The sequence below is a fragment of the Megascapheus bottae genome, chromosome 2, assembly GCF_031878675.1.
Source record: "Megascapheus bottae isolate mThoBot1 chromosome 2, mThoBot2.hap1, whole genome shotgun sequence".
NCBI classification, from domain to species: Eukaryota; Metazoa; Chordata; class Mammalia; order Rodentia; family Geomyidae; genus Megascapheus; species Megascapheus bottae.
The window spans coordinates 13,295,145-13,311,253 of NC_143510.1; the positions used below are offsets into that span (position 1 = coordinate 13,295,145).

The 16,109-nt window shown below is 42.0% G+C and overlaps 1 protein-coding gene across 1 annotated transcript; it reads right to left on the reverse strand.

The window, feature by feature from the left end:
* Positions 1-339: 339 nt before the first annotated feature.
* On the reverse strand, positions 340-15,961 carry Rab2b (RAB2B, member RAS oncogene family). The gene is made up of 8 exons (XM_090320556.1): positions 15,768-15,961; positions 15,499-15,570; positions 11,917-11,984; positions 7,481-7,563; positions 7,185-7,277; positions 4,102-4,213; positions 2,864-2,932; positions 340-1,921 (listed from the first exon to the last, which is right to left on the reverse strand). Exons 1-8 carry the CDS (start codon positions 15,811-15,813, stop codon positions 1,817-1,819), a joined length of 648 nt encoding a protein of 215 aa, XP_090176682.1. The 5' UTR covers positions 15,814-15,961; the 3' UTR covers positions 340-1,816.
* Positions 15,962-16,109: the final 148 nt, after the last annotated feature.

Here is a 16,109-nt window from a genome sequence, read left to right on the forward strand (position 1 = left end):
CAGAGCAAAATAGTGCTCAGAGACAATGTCCAGCACCCCCCCCCCCGCCAAAAAAAGCTTCTGACAGTGCCCAGGCCCTGAGTTAAAGTCCTAGCATTAGTGTACGCACACGCGTGTGTGTGTGCACGCGCACACACACACACACACATACATAGCATAATCAAAAGCAATATCCCAAATATCTCTCAACTTCCTTGCAGTGTTAACATCACAACCAAAACAAAGGGCAGAATCCAGTATAAAACAAATCCCAGGAAGGCTTCTTCCATATCTCTGATTCAGTACCATAGAAGAAGAGTTTGGGATATAATCAAAAATGACACATAGAATATGAGCAGCTTGAATACATGCATATATTTAATGAACAGTTCATTAACAACCAAAAAAATAGAAAAATTAATGAGACTTTAGTGCTTGGAAGAAAATGAGTCATCCAGAGAAAATAGCCACTGACGAGAAGGCTACATGAGTGAAACAAAGGCAAATTTAACCAAGATAGTATGAGATTGTGTGAAAAGAGGAGCTGGAGAAGCTTCCACCTGTTTAAGAGCCCAAAGGAAGGAGGCGGGAGAGAAGAGCGATACAGAACCCAGGACAAGGAGAGGAAAGAGAGGGAGACAGAATTACTAAGAGATGACAGTAAAGCCTTCAGTTTTGAATCTTCAGTTTTAAAGTATGTCAAATTCAGTGATCACATAATGAATGGCACTAGAAGCTGTGAGGAATGTTGGAGGGGGCGGTTCATAAACATAAAGGGAAGGCATGAAGCCTGCTCACACAGAGCTTACAACCTATGAGGAGACAGACACTACACATTAAAATAACTACCAAACATCCTTACAAAGGAAGAGACAGACAAATGTACATATGATTAACCAACATAGGAGAGCTAAGGAGTACTAGTCACTAGTTGCTTAGAAGTCCCTATGTGTTGTAGGGGTACTGAAGGAAAATATGTCAGACTTGTAGTAGTATGTTAGTGGGGAGGAAAGCATGTGCAAATATAGAGGAGTAAGAATAAATATCATGTTTAGGAAGCAGATTAGCTTGATTTGGGTAGAATGTTCAAATAGATGCAGTTAAGTATGGTAGAACAGTGAAAGTCAATTTGATGAAAGAGATTGTGATGTTAGATCTGGTCCCTCAAATAAAATGAACAAGGAATGAATATTTTCATGCTTTACATGAGGATCAAGTGGCCTTAGATCCAGGACCACTAGCTCTCAAACTTTTCTTGTCTCTCTAGGAGATACAGCAATCCTATAGCAATCTTACTGCAATCCCATTGCTGTACTTCTTACATCTACTATTCCTCATTGAGGGGCTCTCAGCTTCCTTGAGCAAGCAGAACTGCCTTCTGTAAGAATTGATTTACTTCTAACAGGAAAGAAGTAAAAAAAAAAAAAACCCTCAAGGCAATTCCTATACAAATCATCATTCGGAAGCCACCTAGACCTTGGTAATATCAACTGTTCCATAAAGCATATCTTTGACCCTTGCTGCTAATTTTTGGTGAGGAGTAGATTGTATATGCTTATGTAATTTTTTTTTATTTTGAAACTATGGTGACAACCAACTTTGATCCTATCAGAGCATAAATTCAAAATGAGAAGAGCCCAAATCTATATGGAATGCTCACGTCCTGGAAGAAGGACAGGTCAAAAAGGGCCCAAATTCTCCCCTGGTCTTTTAAGTGGAAAGGCAAAATGTAACACCTTGGAGAGAGGCTGTTCTCAGCAAAAATAAGTGAGACCCTTTCTTTAAGCCTACTGGTCTGAAGCTGTTGCAGGAAGAAAAAAGGGTTCAGGCCAGATGTTCAGCAGCAGCCAGAGTCAGAGCCTATTTCACGAGAGTTCCGTGGAGAAGTGGTTCCCACTGATGGTGCAATTGATTGCTGAGGTCCAATCTTGATGCCATTTGCCTGCAGAGAGAAAATAATTTCCATCTCAGTGCTAAAGTGAATGAGAAAAAGGAGAAGGGGAAAGGATAAATCATTAATTATACTTAAAAACTGATGTGACCTTGTTGTGTAATTTTATAACCTAGCAAACTGTGTGCAACAACAATCTAGGACAGGTAACAATAAGATGAGGAACTGTGGTATAAGAATCACAGGGGAGTAGAAGAAGCTCTTGTGCCCATTTTTCAGGTATATTGCTATACTTAAGTTCCCTAGCTATGTGCAGAATTAAGATGTGATTAGATAAGAACAGTACGTGCCAAAAGAGTAGAAGTAGCATATTAGCATGTGATTTTTCTTTTTTTAGTTGGTCATGACATTTGAACTGGGTCTGGGCATTGTCCCTGTGCATTTCAGCTCAAGGCTAACCCTCTACCACTTGAGCCACAGTGCCACTTCCAGTTTTCTGGCAGTTAATTGGAGGTAAGAGTCTCACCGGCTTTTGTGCCTGGGCTCGCTTTAAACCTCCATCCTCAGATCTCAGCCTAGGATTACAGGTGTGAGCCACTGGCATCTGACTTTAGCATAGGATTTTAGTTTTGCTGTCAGATATGCTTTACAGAAATTGCCTTTTGGGGTACTAAGTATTACATCTCTGTAATTCTTGGAATTACTCTGTAATTGTAAGAAACTGAGGATGACAATAAAAATACTTAGTTTGGCATAAGCAACTAATAATCTCTTTAGGTAACCACCAACTAATAATCTCTCTAAGAGACAGAACGTGATGACATACTTCTATGTGACTCTATTAGAAGCAATGAGCAAATAACCACAAGCTTAAATTGGCAGAGCTGCAATTAGTGTGCTATTAGATGGGAAATAACTTACATGCTAGGGATATTCCAATCCTGTTCAGAAAAACATAGCAAACTGCCATTCCTCCACCCCCACTTTTCTCACCTCATTGTGGACATCAAATAAACCCTGCTGGATCTTCCTATATATTTCTTTGGCTGTATTAATGAAGGCCTAAGGGAGACATAAATCATTTATCACTCTTAAGCTTAGACAGAAAAATGAAGAGACTACAAATATGATTGTCATTTCTTCCCCTTTTTTGCCAGTCCTGGGCTTGAGCTCAGGGCCTGAGCACTGTCCTTGGACTTTCTCAAGGCTAGAGCTCTAACACTTGAGCCTCAGCACCACTTCCGGCTTTTTCTATATATGTGGTACCAAGGAATCGAACCCCGGTCTTCGTGCATGCAAGGCAAGCACTTTAACCACTAGGCCAAATTCCCGGCCCTCCTTGAGCTTTCTTAAGGCCAGTGCTCTACCACTTGAGTCACAGCACCACTTGTGGCTTTTTCTGTACATGTGGTACTGAGGAATTGAACCGAGGGCTTTGTGCATGCTAGGCAAGCCCTCTACCTCTAGTCCACACTCCCAGCCCATGATTGGGAATTTCTAAGGTGATATAGCAGAAGCGAGTAAAAATGTAGATAGTTTCCTTATATGTCTCTGTAAAAGCCATTGAGCAGAAGCAGGCATAGTAAATGCCTGCTAACCTAGGACTCTAGACACTAAGACAAAATGATGGAGAGTTCAAAGGCAGCCCGAATTCCAAAGCAAGACTTTTTATGAAAAAAAAAAGGGGGGGGGGTACAGGTGTTTGGCCTAGTGGTAGAGTGCTTGCCTAGCATGCACAAAGACCCGGGTTTGATTGCTTCATACCACATACATAGAAAAAGCCGGAAATGTTGCTGTGGCTCATGTGGTAGAGCTCTAGCTTTGAGAAAGCCCAAGGACTCAGGCCTTGTGTTCAGTCTCCAAGACTGGCAAGTAAATTAAAAAAAGAAAGAAAATGAGGGCCGGGAGTTTGGCCTAGTGGTTAAAGTGCTTGCCTAGCATGCACGAAGACCCAGGTTCGATTTCTCAGTACCACATACATAGAAAAAAGCCGGAAGTGGTGCTGAGGCTCAAGTGGTAGAGCTCTAGCCTTGAGAAAATCCAAGGACAGTGCTCAAGCCCTGAGCTCAAGCCCAGGACTGGCAAAAAAAAAAAGAAAGAAAAAGAAAAAAAAGAAGGAAAAAGAAAGAAAAATGAAACAATACCTTTCTTTCTGCATTTTGAATAAAAGGACAAAGATAATGAATGGTGTGATCTGTGTAATGCTTTCCCCATTCGTTTTCAAGTAGTACCTCTTCAACATTGCAGGCTGTTTTAGCTGAAGTTTCCATGAAAATAAGTCCATGCTCCCGAGCAAAGGCCTCTCCTTCCTCCCTCTTCACATCCCTGCGAGATTCTAGGTCACTGCAAGAGATTGAGAAGAAAACTAAAACATGACAAAAATGAAAGAAGGACTCTAAGCTGGGAGCATGGCCTAGTAGTAGAGTGCTTGCCTACCATGCACAAAGACCTGGGTTCAATTCCTCAGTATCACATAGATAGAAAAAAGCCAGAAGTGGTGCTGTGGCTCAAGTGGTAAAGTGCTAGCTTTGAGAAAGCCCGAATAGTGCCTAGGCCTTAAGTTCCAGCCCTAGGACTGGCCAAGAAAAGATCCAAATGGGATCTCATATAGATTTCTTTTTTTTTTTCCTTTGTGTGTGTGGAGGGGTGGAGCCTGGGCAAAGTTTCTGAGCTTTTCTCTCAAGGCTGACACTCCACTCTGTGAAGCATAGCTCCACTTTTAAAAGCTTTTTTGGTGATTAATTGGAAACAAGAGTCTCACAGAAGCCAAGAGCTGGTGGCTCACACCTGTAATCCTAGCTACTCAGGAGGCTGAGATCTGAGGGTTGCAGATCAAAGCCAGCTGAGGATTGCACATCAAAGTTAACCTTGGATGAAAAGTGTCCACTAAAACTAATGAAAAAAGCTGGAAGTACAGGGCTGGGAGTTTGGCCTAGTGGTAGAGTGCTTGCCTAGCATGCACGAAGACCCGGGTTTGATTCCTCGGTACCACCTACATAGAAAAAAGCTGGAAATGATGTTGTGGCTCAAGTGGTAGAGCACTAACTAGCCTTGAGGAAAAAAAAAGTCCAAGGACAGTGCTCAGGCCTTGAGTTCAAGCCCCACGACTGGCAAAAACGCAAACAAACCAAAAGCTGGAAGTAGAGCTGTGGCTGGTAGAGCCCCAGCCTTGAGCAAAAAAAAAAAACAAGTTCAGGGACAAGGTCCAGGTCCTGAATTCAAGCCCACAGATTTTCCTGCTGAGGCTGGCTTCAAACCTTTATCCTCAGATCTCAGTCTCCTGAGTAGTTAAGATCACAGGTGTGAGCCAGCAGTGCCTAGAAGACCTGAGTTTTGTAGCCTATCAGAAAAAATTTTTCAAATTCAGGACAGCTTCTTTATGGCTGAAGAAATCTCTTACTCTATTACAGAGAAAAAGACTTTTAAAGTGTTAGGTAAGCTCCACATTCCTTAGCACTTCTTTTTCAAATATGGTGCAGGAGAACTAAGTAGAGATGACTGGAGGAAAATGCTTGTCACAAGAAAATGGAAGAGTCTGGGCCGGGAGTTTGGCCTACTGGTAGAGTGCTTGTCTAGCATGCACGAAGACCCAGGTTCGATTCCTCGGTACCACATACATAGCAAAAAGCCAGAAGTGGTGCTGAGGCTCAAGTGGTAGAGTGCTAGCCTTGAGAAAGTCCAAGGACAGTGTTCAGGCCCTGAGCCCAAGCCCAGGACTGGCAAAAAAAAAAAAAAAAAAGAAAACGGAAGAGTCAAAGGATTTCCTATTCTGTAACATGAGTGTTTTTCTTGTGCAGGATGCAATCTATGGGGATGGGAACTTGGCCTAGTGGTAGAGTGCTTGCCTAGCCTATATGAAGCCCTGGGTTAGATTCTTCAGTACCACATAGATACAAAAAGCAGGAAGTGATGCTGTGGCTAAATTGGTAGAGTGTTAGCCTTGAGAAAGCCCAAGGACAGTGTCCAGGCCCTGAGCTCAAGCCCGGAACTGCCCCCTCTCCCCCAAAAAAGGAAGCAATCTACACAGTCATCCTAGCCCTCACCAGTCTCAGGTCAAGAGTATATAAAAGTGGGGCCGGGAGTTTGGCCTAGTGGTGAAAGTGCTTGCCTAGCATGCATGAAGACCTGGGTTCAATTCCTCGGTACCACATATATAGCAAAAAGCTGGAAGTGGTGCTGAGCCTCAAGTGGTAGAGCTCTAGCCTTGAGAAAGTCCAAGGACAGTGCTCAGGCCCTGAGCTCAAGCCCAGGACTGGCAAAAAAAAAAAAAAAAAAAAAAAAAAGTGATGTGGTACCAGGTAATTAAAGAAGTGGATAAGGCTAGGAGCTGGTGACTCATGCCTGCAATCCTAGCTACTCAGGAGGCTGAGATCTAAGGATCATGGTTCAAAGCAAGCCAGGACAGAAAAGTCTTTGAAACTTTTTTTTTCTTTTCTTTTCTTTTTTTTTTTTTGCCAGTCCTGGGCTTGAGCTCAGGGCCTGAGCACTGTCCTTGGACTTTCTCAAGGCTAGCACTCTACCACTTGAGCCTCAGCACCACTTCTGGCTTTTTTCTATGTATGTGGTACCGAGGAATCGAACCCGGGTCTTCGTGCAGGCTAGGCAAGCACTCTACCACCAGGCCAAACTCCCGGCCCAAGTCTTTGAAACTCTTATTTCCAATTAACCACCCAAAAGTCAGAGTAAAGCTGTGGCTTGAGTGATAGAGTACTAGCCTTAGCAATAAAGCTCAAGGACAGAAATGAGGTCTCAAGTTCAAGCCTAGGGCCAGCAAAAAGAAGTAATAAATATATCAAATTGCATTATATACATGTAAGAAAATCCCCTTATGTACGTATGTATGTGTGTGTATTTGGTAATTATTCTTTGTAAAGATCAAATATTATGGCAGGCACTAATGGCCATGCCTGTAATGCTAACTTCAGAAGGGTGAAATCTGAGAATTGAGGTTCAGAGCTAGCTGGAATAGGAATGATCATGAGACTTATCTCTACAACCAAAAAACAAGAAGTAGAGCCATGGCTCAAATGGTAGAGAAGTATCTTTGAGCAAACAAACATACAAAAAAAAAAAAAAAAAAAAAAAAACAAGCTTAGGGACAGTTCCTAGGCCTTGAGTTCAAGCCCCAGGATGGAAGAGTAAGAAAGAAGGAGGAGGAAAAGGAAGGAATTTACTCAGGAGGCTGAGATCTAAGGATCTCGGTTCAAAGCCAGCCCAGGCACTAAAGACCATGAGACTCTTATTTCCAGTTAACCACCAGAAAACCAGAAGTGGTGTTGTGGCTCAAAAGGAAGGAAGGGTACTCAATGATTACCTCTTATTCCCAATAAGCATGATGACCATGCTGGAGCTGGAGTGTTGGCGGGCGTCCTCTAACCAAGAGGTCAGGTGGTTAAAGGTTTCACGTCTGCAATAGAAAAGTTTAGAAAGTGGGTCTCAAGTCCATCTCCAAAGGTCACAGTGATTCCAAATGTATGGAGGAATGGAGGAAGTTACATGCAAACAAAAAAGCATAACAGAAGCCATCCCTAGTTAGCAGTGTTATTCAAACCAGTAGATAGAGAAGAATAGGGAGAAGCATTTCTGTCCCCTCCCCGGAATCTGGCTCACCTGGTAATGTCGTATACTAGCAGTGCTCCAGCTGCTCCCCGATAGTAGGAACGGGTGATAGAACGGAAGGATTCTTGCCCAGCCTTTTGTATCATTATGACAACAAAATACCAATTAAAACTAGGTTATTTCAGACAAGTGACCTAATGACATATCACCCAAATATAAAGGATAACTACAGAAAGAAGGATAATTAGGTAAGAGAATTATGGAAAGGAACCCTGCCTGCCAGGGAGGAGCTCAAGTAGAAAGTAAATATTTTTCAATGAGAGAGTAATTGATAGGTCAGTTAGATTACTCTTCCCTTGATGAGCTTATCCATGAAATCGTTGCATGCTTACTAGTCCTAGATATTAAACCAACTACTAAATGCCAGTAGCATTTCAGTCAGCAAGAACATCAGAAAAAGTTGGAAGTAGTGCTGTGGATCAAGTAGTAGAGTGCTAACCTTGAGAAAGCCCAAGGACAGTGTTCTGGCCCTGAGTTCAAGCCCCAGGACTGGCACATATACAAACAAGAAAGAAAAGAGAAAATACAGATAAAAGAAAGAAAAGTTGAAAAAAAAAAAAAGGAAGGAATGGAGGGAGGGAGAGAGAAGACTTTTTATACCATAATCTCATTAGTACTTGGACAGAAATATTGCTTTATTTATAACTAAGCAATTAATTAACTTCTCTACATACTGGTGCTTTTTATGCTTTGTCTTTCTTTCTTCCCAGCCAGATACTTTGCTGGCTGTTTTAGAGATGGAGTCTAGACTTTTCTACTCAGGCTCACAATCTTATCTCAGCTAGGATTACAAGGGTGAGCCACCAGTGCCTGATATGCTCCCATTTTACACACAGCAGAACTAAATTGAGGATATAGGAAGGTAAAAGACTATCTTACAAAATAATGGCAATAACGATGAAGATACTAACAGTAACACTAGAATAGTCTTACGATTTTTTCTACAATTTGTCAAGAGTCAGAAGAGACAATAAGTTATCTTGCTTTGTTCTCTCAAACAGCCCTGGAGCAGATAGTTTTTTTTCTCTTTGAAAGTGAGAAAATAGGCCGGGAGTGTAGCCTAGTGGTAGAGAGCTTGTCCAGCATGCACGAAAATCTGGGTTCAATTCCTCAATACCACATACACAGAAAAATGCCAGAAGTAGTACTGTGGCTTAAGTGGTAGAGCTCTAGCCTTGAGAAAGTCCAGGCCGTGAGTTCAACGCCCAGGACTGGCCAAAAAAAAAAAAAAAATAGAAAGAAAAATAAGGTTCAAAGGAGTTCAGTAACTTGACAAAACTTATTCAGTAGTATTATAACTTAAACTTAGCATCTTAGTATTGACTAGAAAAACAAAAGTGTTTTCTCTTACCCATGATATTATATAATCTAAAGCAGGGTTTGATTAATAAAAGACAGCTCCAGCCCACTAACTAATACCAGACTGATACTTTATAAGAATCAACAGGTTTGACACCAATAGACCACGCCTGTAATCCTAGCTACTCAGGTGGCTGAGAGCTGAGGATCCTGGCCTACCAGATCAGGTAGACAAATCTAAGAAACTTTTCTGTTAATTAGCAAAAAAACTGGTAGAAGTATGGCTCAAATGATACAGCACTAGTTGAGCAAAAAAGCTAAGGGACAATACCTTAGATCTGAGTGCATGCCATAACACCAGCACTCAAAAGCAACAACAACAACATAACATCATAAAGCAGGGTTGGAAGCATGACTCAAGTAGTAAAGTGCCAACTGAACAAGCAAGCTGAGCAAATATGAGGATCTGAGTTCAAATCCCAGTACCTGGAAACAATAAAAAATAAAAGCATGGGATAATAAAAGGTAGGTTAAGGGCCAGGAGTTTGGCCTAGTGGTAGAGTACTTGCATAGCATGTATGAAGAGCTGGGTTCGATTCCTCCTTATCACATACATAGAAAAGCCAGGAGTGGTGCTGTGGCTCAAATGGCAGAGCGCTAGCCTTGAGAAAGCCCAAGGACAGTGCCCAGGCCCTGAGTTCAAGACCCAGGACTGGCACAAAAAAAAAAAAAGTAGGTTAAAATACCTAATTGAACGTCACAAACACTTGGCCTCAACAACAAAAGAAGGGAATATGAAGCCGCTTTAAAAAAAAATACATGAGGTTAAATTTGGCAACAGATATAGAATAGACTTTATTAAGGGGAAGAAAGCTAAAACTAGAGCCAGGTGCCAGTAGCTCATATCTGTAATCCTAGCCTCTCAGGAGGCTGAGATCTGAGGGTGGATATTCAAAGCCATACAAGAAAGATTGTGAGACCAAATCAACCATCAGAAAGCCGGAAATGAAGCCATGGCTCAAATAGTAAAACACTAGCCTTGGAAAAAAAAGGCTGAGAGACAGCTCCTAAGCCCTGAGTTCAAACCCCAGTACTGACTTGAATAAATAGCCCCAGAGCTGCAAGAAATCAAGGAAGGTTTAATAAGGAAGAAAAAAAAGGAAAAAATGAACATAGGAAAAATAACTTGGATGTTCCTTGAAAACATAATGGCTTTAACTCACAACTCTGAGAAGAAACAGAGTCAAATATTTAGTGCTAAGCAGGAAGTGTATGTAGGAAAACAACTAAACAGAAACAGGAAGAGATTTTAGCTAAATTTTAGAAACTATCTTCTAGCTACCTTTAACTGATACAGACTAAGATATTTTCCTCAGGAAAGAGATGTATAAAGCAAATGAGATAATACACATGAAAATAACTTATCTAGGGGCCGGGAGTTTGGCCTAGTGGTAGAGTGCTTGCCTCGCATGTATGAAGACCTGGGTTCGATTCCTCAGTACCATATACATAGAAAAAAGCCAGAAGTGGTGCTGTGGCTGAAGTGGTAGAGCCCTAGCCTTGAGAAAATCCAGGAACAGTGCTCAGGCCCTGAGCTCATGCCCAGGACTGGCAAAAAAAAAAAGGAAAATAACTTATGTAGATGAAACAAAATGACACTAAGCCAAGATAAAACTTTGGTAGTACTACATTTGTCAAATTTTAAAATGCACACAACTTTTAAGAGAGAATTTCCATTTCTAGGCTGGTATTCTAAAGGAATTTTCAAATATTTGCATAAAGACATAGTAAACAAGAGCATCAAATAAGCTTTACAATAGTAAAAAATGAGAAACAACCTAAATTTCCATCAGTAAGTGGATGGCTAAATTAATATATTTAATATATTCTATGATTAGTCACTGGTTAAAAGATATTAAGAAAGTCTGTATATATTGATATCAAGAAATCTCCAATATATGCAGATTGTCAAGTAAAAAAATCCCATTTATAGATCCAGGAAGATCCTTAGGGCATATATATTCATTAATAATGATTCCTCTGGCAAAAAGGCAACTAAACTGAGAGGAATAAGAGTTTATATGTATCCAATTTCAAATAACCAAATACAAATATATCTGATATATCAGGTAACAAAGTGAGATACTGTAACAATATGAGATAACCAAGGGACAGCAAAAGAGATGAGAGATAACAGATAACATAGTACCTTAAGAACAACAATCATTCATTATATGGCTTATGTTTCTATATCCTAGAGATCCTTTCATTTAGCATCCTACTATATGGCCTTTTGTATCAAGATTTTGCTCTATTGCAAATCTCTGCTAGGAGAGCCCAAGGTTTCTACTGATTATGACAAATGAGGGAAACCATTATTTGAAATTGGATAGGGAACAGGGGAAAACAAGATGAGGGGTGGGGGTGGGGGGGAAATGGGGACCAAGACATGTGAAAGGGTATTAATGTATGGGAATTAATGCACCATCTATCTGGCAAATATCATGTAACCCTTCTATTAATTACAATAAAAATATATGAAAAAAAGTTTATATGTATAAAGTTTATGTATAGAAATTATAAACTTAAATTCTTTCTTTCTTTCTTTCTTTTTCTCTTTCTTTCTTTGTCAGTTGTGGTGCTTGAACTCAGGGCCTTGGGAGCTGTCCTTAAGCTCTTTTGCTCAAGGATAGTACTCCAGCACTTTGAGCCACAGCTCCACTTCTGGCTTTCTGGTGGTTACTTGGAGATAAGAGTTTCACAGACTTTCCTGCCCAAACTGACTTTGAACAAGGATCCTAAGATCACACCCTCCTGAGTAGATAGAATTAGGATTATAGTGTGAGCCACCAGTGTCTGGCATTGATTTTATTTTTATTTTAAAATCAAACAATGTAAGTTTTAGACTCTTTAAAACAAAAATAAAAGACATAGCCTTTTTTTTTTTTTTTTTTTTTTTTTTTTTAGCTAGGGTCTCATATGTAGTGCAGGCTGGCTTTAAACTCAAGATCCTCTTGCTTCTGTCTCCTGGTGCTGGGATTGTAGGTATGTATCATCATGTCTCAAAGCACAACATTTTTAGTTTTATATTTGGATCTTAATCATCAAGTTATTTTGTCCTCTCTTACCGTATCCCAGATTTGCAGTTTGATTTGTTTTCCATCAATGTTAACCATTCGCGCTCCAAACTCCACTCCTGCCAGTGAAGATCAAGAGAAGAGTGTGAGCCTTAAGAACTCCAGGCATGGTGAGTGACAGCTTCATGCTTTTACCTAGATGCTTTAACTTAGCTTTGTCTATGCTCGAGGCCAGGAAGCCCATACTGCTACCTATTTACTTCTGTTATTTCTGTGTTCCCTTCATTTACTCATTTCTCTCCTAAAGTTGAAAAGTTGTGTGTTAGGGATGGAGTGACACTTGTCTTGTATACTGTCAGGCCCTTGGTTTGATCCCCAGATTCTCCAAAAATAATTGTGTTTGGTAATAATGCCCTAAGAAATGTAACCAAAGCTAGCTTCTCAGGAGGCTGAGATCTGAGAATCAAAGCCAGCTGGGCATGAAAGAACCTGAGATTCTTATCTCCAGTTAACCTCTAGAAAATAGGAAGTGGCGCATGGCTCAAGGGTAGGTGGTAGCCTGGAGCCGAAAAGCTCAGGAACAAGACTCAGGCCCAGGAGGTAGGGCAGTAGTCTTGAGCTGAAGAGCTCAGAGACAGTGCCCAGGGTGAGTTCAAGCCCCATGACCCACCAAAAATAAATAAATAAATAAATAAAATTTAAAAGGTAAATGCTTGGGCTGGGAATGTGGCTTAGTGGTAGAGTGCTTCCCTAGCATGTATGAAGCCCTGGGTTCGATTTCTTTATGCCACATAATCAGAAAAAGCCAGAAGTGGTGCTGTGACTCAAAGTCATAGAGCACTAGCCATGAAGACATAAAGGCTCAGGGATTGTACCCAGACCTTGAGTTCAAGCCCCAGGACTGGGGAGGGAAAAGGCAAGGACAGTGCTCAGGCCCTGAGCTCAAGCCCAGGACTGGCAAAAAACAAAACAAAAAAACAAACAAAAAAAAAAGTTAAAAGGCTAAAGCTTTTTCTGATTATGTGGAACTGAGGAATTAAACCCAGGGTTTCATGCATGCTAGGCAAGCACTCTACCACTAAGCCACATTCCCAGATAACCCCTAAAAGTTTGAAACTGTTTTCTGCTATTGTCTCAGGGTACCCCTTGTTTATCTGTATTGTATAAAACAGCATTTCTGTTTTTGTAATTCTACAAGTCTTCATTTAGGAAAAGCACTTATCCAAGAAATAAGTTCTCTAGAACAATTTCCAATTACCAATTACAAAATCTCCTGATAAAATAGCTTCTCTTATAGAAATATGGAAAACAACCATGTGAATTAGGCATTTGGTTTAGCATGCTTTATTTCTCTCAAGATATCAGACTATGGGCCGGGAGTTTGGCCAAGTGGTAGCATGCTTGCCTAGCATGCACAAAGACCCGGGTTCGATTCCTCTGTACCACATACATAGAAAAAAGCTGGAAGTGGTGCTGAGGCTCAAGTGGTAGAGCTCTAGCTTTGAGAAAGTCCAAGGGCAGTGCTCAGGCCCTGAGTTCAAGCCCAGGACTGGCAAAACAAAACAAAACAAAACATGTCCTAGAAATTATTTGGGGCTTGGAGTTTAGCCTAGTGGTAGAGTGCTTGCCTAGCATGCACGAGGACCCGGGTTCAATTCCTTGGTATCACATACATAGAAAAAAGCCAGAAGTGGTGCTGAGGCTCAAGTGGTAGAGCTCTAGCCTTGAGAAAGTCCAAGGACAGTGCTCAGGCCCTGAGTTCATGGCCCAGGACTGGCAAAAAAAAAAAAAAGCTTGCATTGGGGCCAGGAGTGTGACCTAGTGATGTACTTGCCTAGCATACACAAAGCCCTGGGTTCAATTCCTCTATACTACATACAAAGAAAAAGCTGGAAGTGGTGCTATGGCTCAAGTGGCAGAGAGGTAGAGCAAAAGTGCTTAAGGATGGTGCACCAGGCCCTGAGGACTAGCAAAAAATAAAAAATAAAAAAATAACTTAAGGGCTTGTAGTTTGGCCTAGTGGTTGAGTGCTTGCCTAGCATGCACAAAGACCCAAGTTCAATTCCTCGGTTCCACATACATAGAAAAAAGCCAGAAATGGTGCTGAGGCTCTAGAGGTAGAGCTCTAATCTTGAGAAAGTCCAAGGACAGTGCTTGGGCCTTGAGCTCAAGCCCAGGATTGGCAAAAAAAAAAAATTAATTAGTTAATTAATTAATTAAGCAAGCTTGTATTGGCTGCCCATTACCACTGAGAATTTCAAGATCCTCTAACTTTATTTCTTGCTGTTTTCCAGTTCGTGTTCTATGCTCTAGCCACAGTAAATTACTTGCAATTTTCCAAAGGTGGCTACAATCCTGTCACCCCTGTCCCTCTGTCTTTGTTATTTCCCTTGCTCTGATTCTTCATCTCTAAAACCCCTTCATCTGGCTAACTTGTGTACATTCTTAATTTCCAGTCCCACTCCCATCCTAGCCTTTTGCAATGGAAACTTAGCCCGGGTCTCCTTTCCTAGGAGCTTCCAAGCAACTCAAGGGCCTACAGGATATTTCTTCACTAAGCATTTTTCCTTAGTGTCTCTCATACTATGGGTTGATTACTTAATGCTGTTAAGGCAAAATATTTTCTGGTTAATGTTATCCTCTAAATCCTTTTCTAACTCCACCAATTATCTGCCTCTGAATAAATATGTGAGGAGCAGGGAAAACTTTAGATTTCTTTATTGGTAGGCTGTGGACATACCCATATGATAAGAATGACAATCTGGGGTTTTATTTAGAAACTGCAATTCCATGGCAAGAAAACTAGCTATGCAAATATCGTCTGTTTGGGTTAGCTGTCTGGAGGTTAAAGCCTCTGCAGTTCATGCCTTTCTGCAAATGAGTGGAAAATATTAATATTTTCTTCACCACCAGTAAGTTTATGGAATCCTATGATACGGTTGTGTTGATCCCAGGGCTTAAACACAGTGCCCAGGCACTGTACTGTAGGCTTTTTCTGCTCAAGACCATCACTCTACCACCTGAGCCACAGTTCCACTCTTCAGCTTTTAGGTAGTTAACTGAAGATGATTCTCACAGACTTAGGCTGGCTCGGAACTCACATCTCAGTTTCCTGAGTAGCGAGGATTACAGTCATGAGTCACCAAACACCGGCTCTTCTTTTTCACTCCCTTTTTAAAGTTACTAGTTTCCTCTGCCTTTTTAATCATTCTAAGGTTAGAATGGGTCTTTTTTTCTTCTTTCTTACTGCTTTCCAACATACACACACACATACACATGCATATATTAACCTATGTATTGGTGCACACACTACTTTGAAAGCATGTGAGCTTTGTACTCATTTCCCACCAACTACTGAATGCGTTTTGCTTTCGTTGGTTTTCCACAAATACTCAAATTTCAAGGAGAAAGGAGGGGGAAAAGCTATGGCAATCAGTCCTTACCGTACATTCATCTCTCAAGTTCCCTTTCAATCATTCGCATGCTATTTAGAGCGCTCGATTAGTCACTTCCTCGAACATGACTGCGGACTCAAGTCGTGAGAAGTCACTTTTTACTCTGGACACCGAAGGCTGCTAACTTTCCATCCCCAGTTCAGCTTTTACCTCTTCTGTTCCAAGTAGCTGTACTTACCTATAGTGAGATCGTGAACAGGCTGGAACCGCTTGTCGGTAAACTGCAGGAGCAGACATGACTTGCCCACACCTGAAAGACCAGCAAGTGCGTTCCAGAGGACGGCACGCGGCCAGGGGACGCCTCAGCTGCAGCCCCGGGCGTCCCAGACTGAGGGAGGGGACCCGAGCCCCGCCCCTGGCCCGCCGCCCCGCCCCTCCCGCCCAAGAGCCCCGCCCCCGAGGCCCGAGCCCCGCCCCGGTCTGAGCGGCCGCCCACCCGCCGGTTACCTGTGTCCCCGATGATGATGTACTTGAAGAGATAGGCATAAGTCATGGTCCTGGTTCCTCCGGATTCCGGGTCGGCCCGATTTCTACAACCACTTACCTTGGACCTCTCTAGCCACTCACTCTACCGATCTCCTCCTCCCCACCACACTCCAGCCTCTCTAGCCCAGGCCGACGTCTCTATCGTCCTCCCCAGAAAGCCTCTCCTCTCCTTGCGAAGTACCCGACGCGGCCTCTAGGGACGCCTCTGGCGCTCCTACCTGTCATGCTCCTGCCGAGCGCCAGGGGGCGATAGCTAGCCCTTCCCTCCGCTCGAACGCGACTCCTCGCAGCCATACGCTCCGC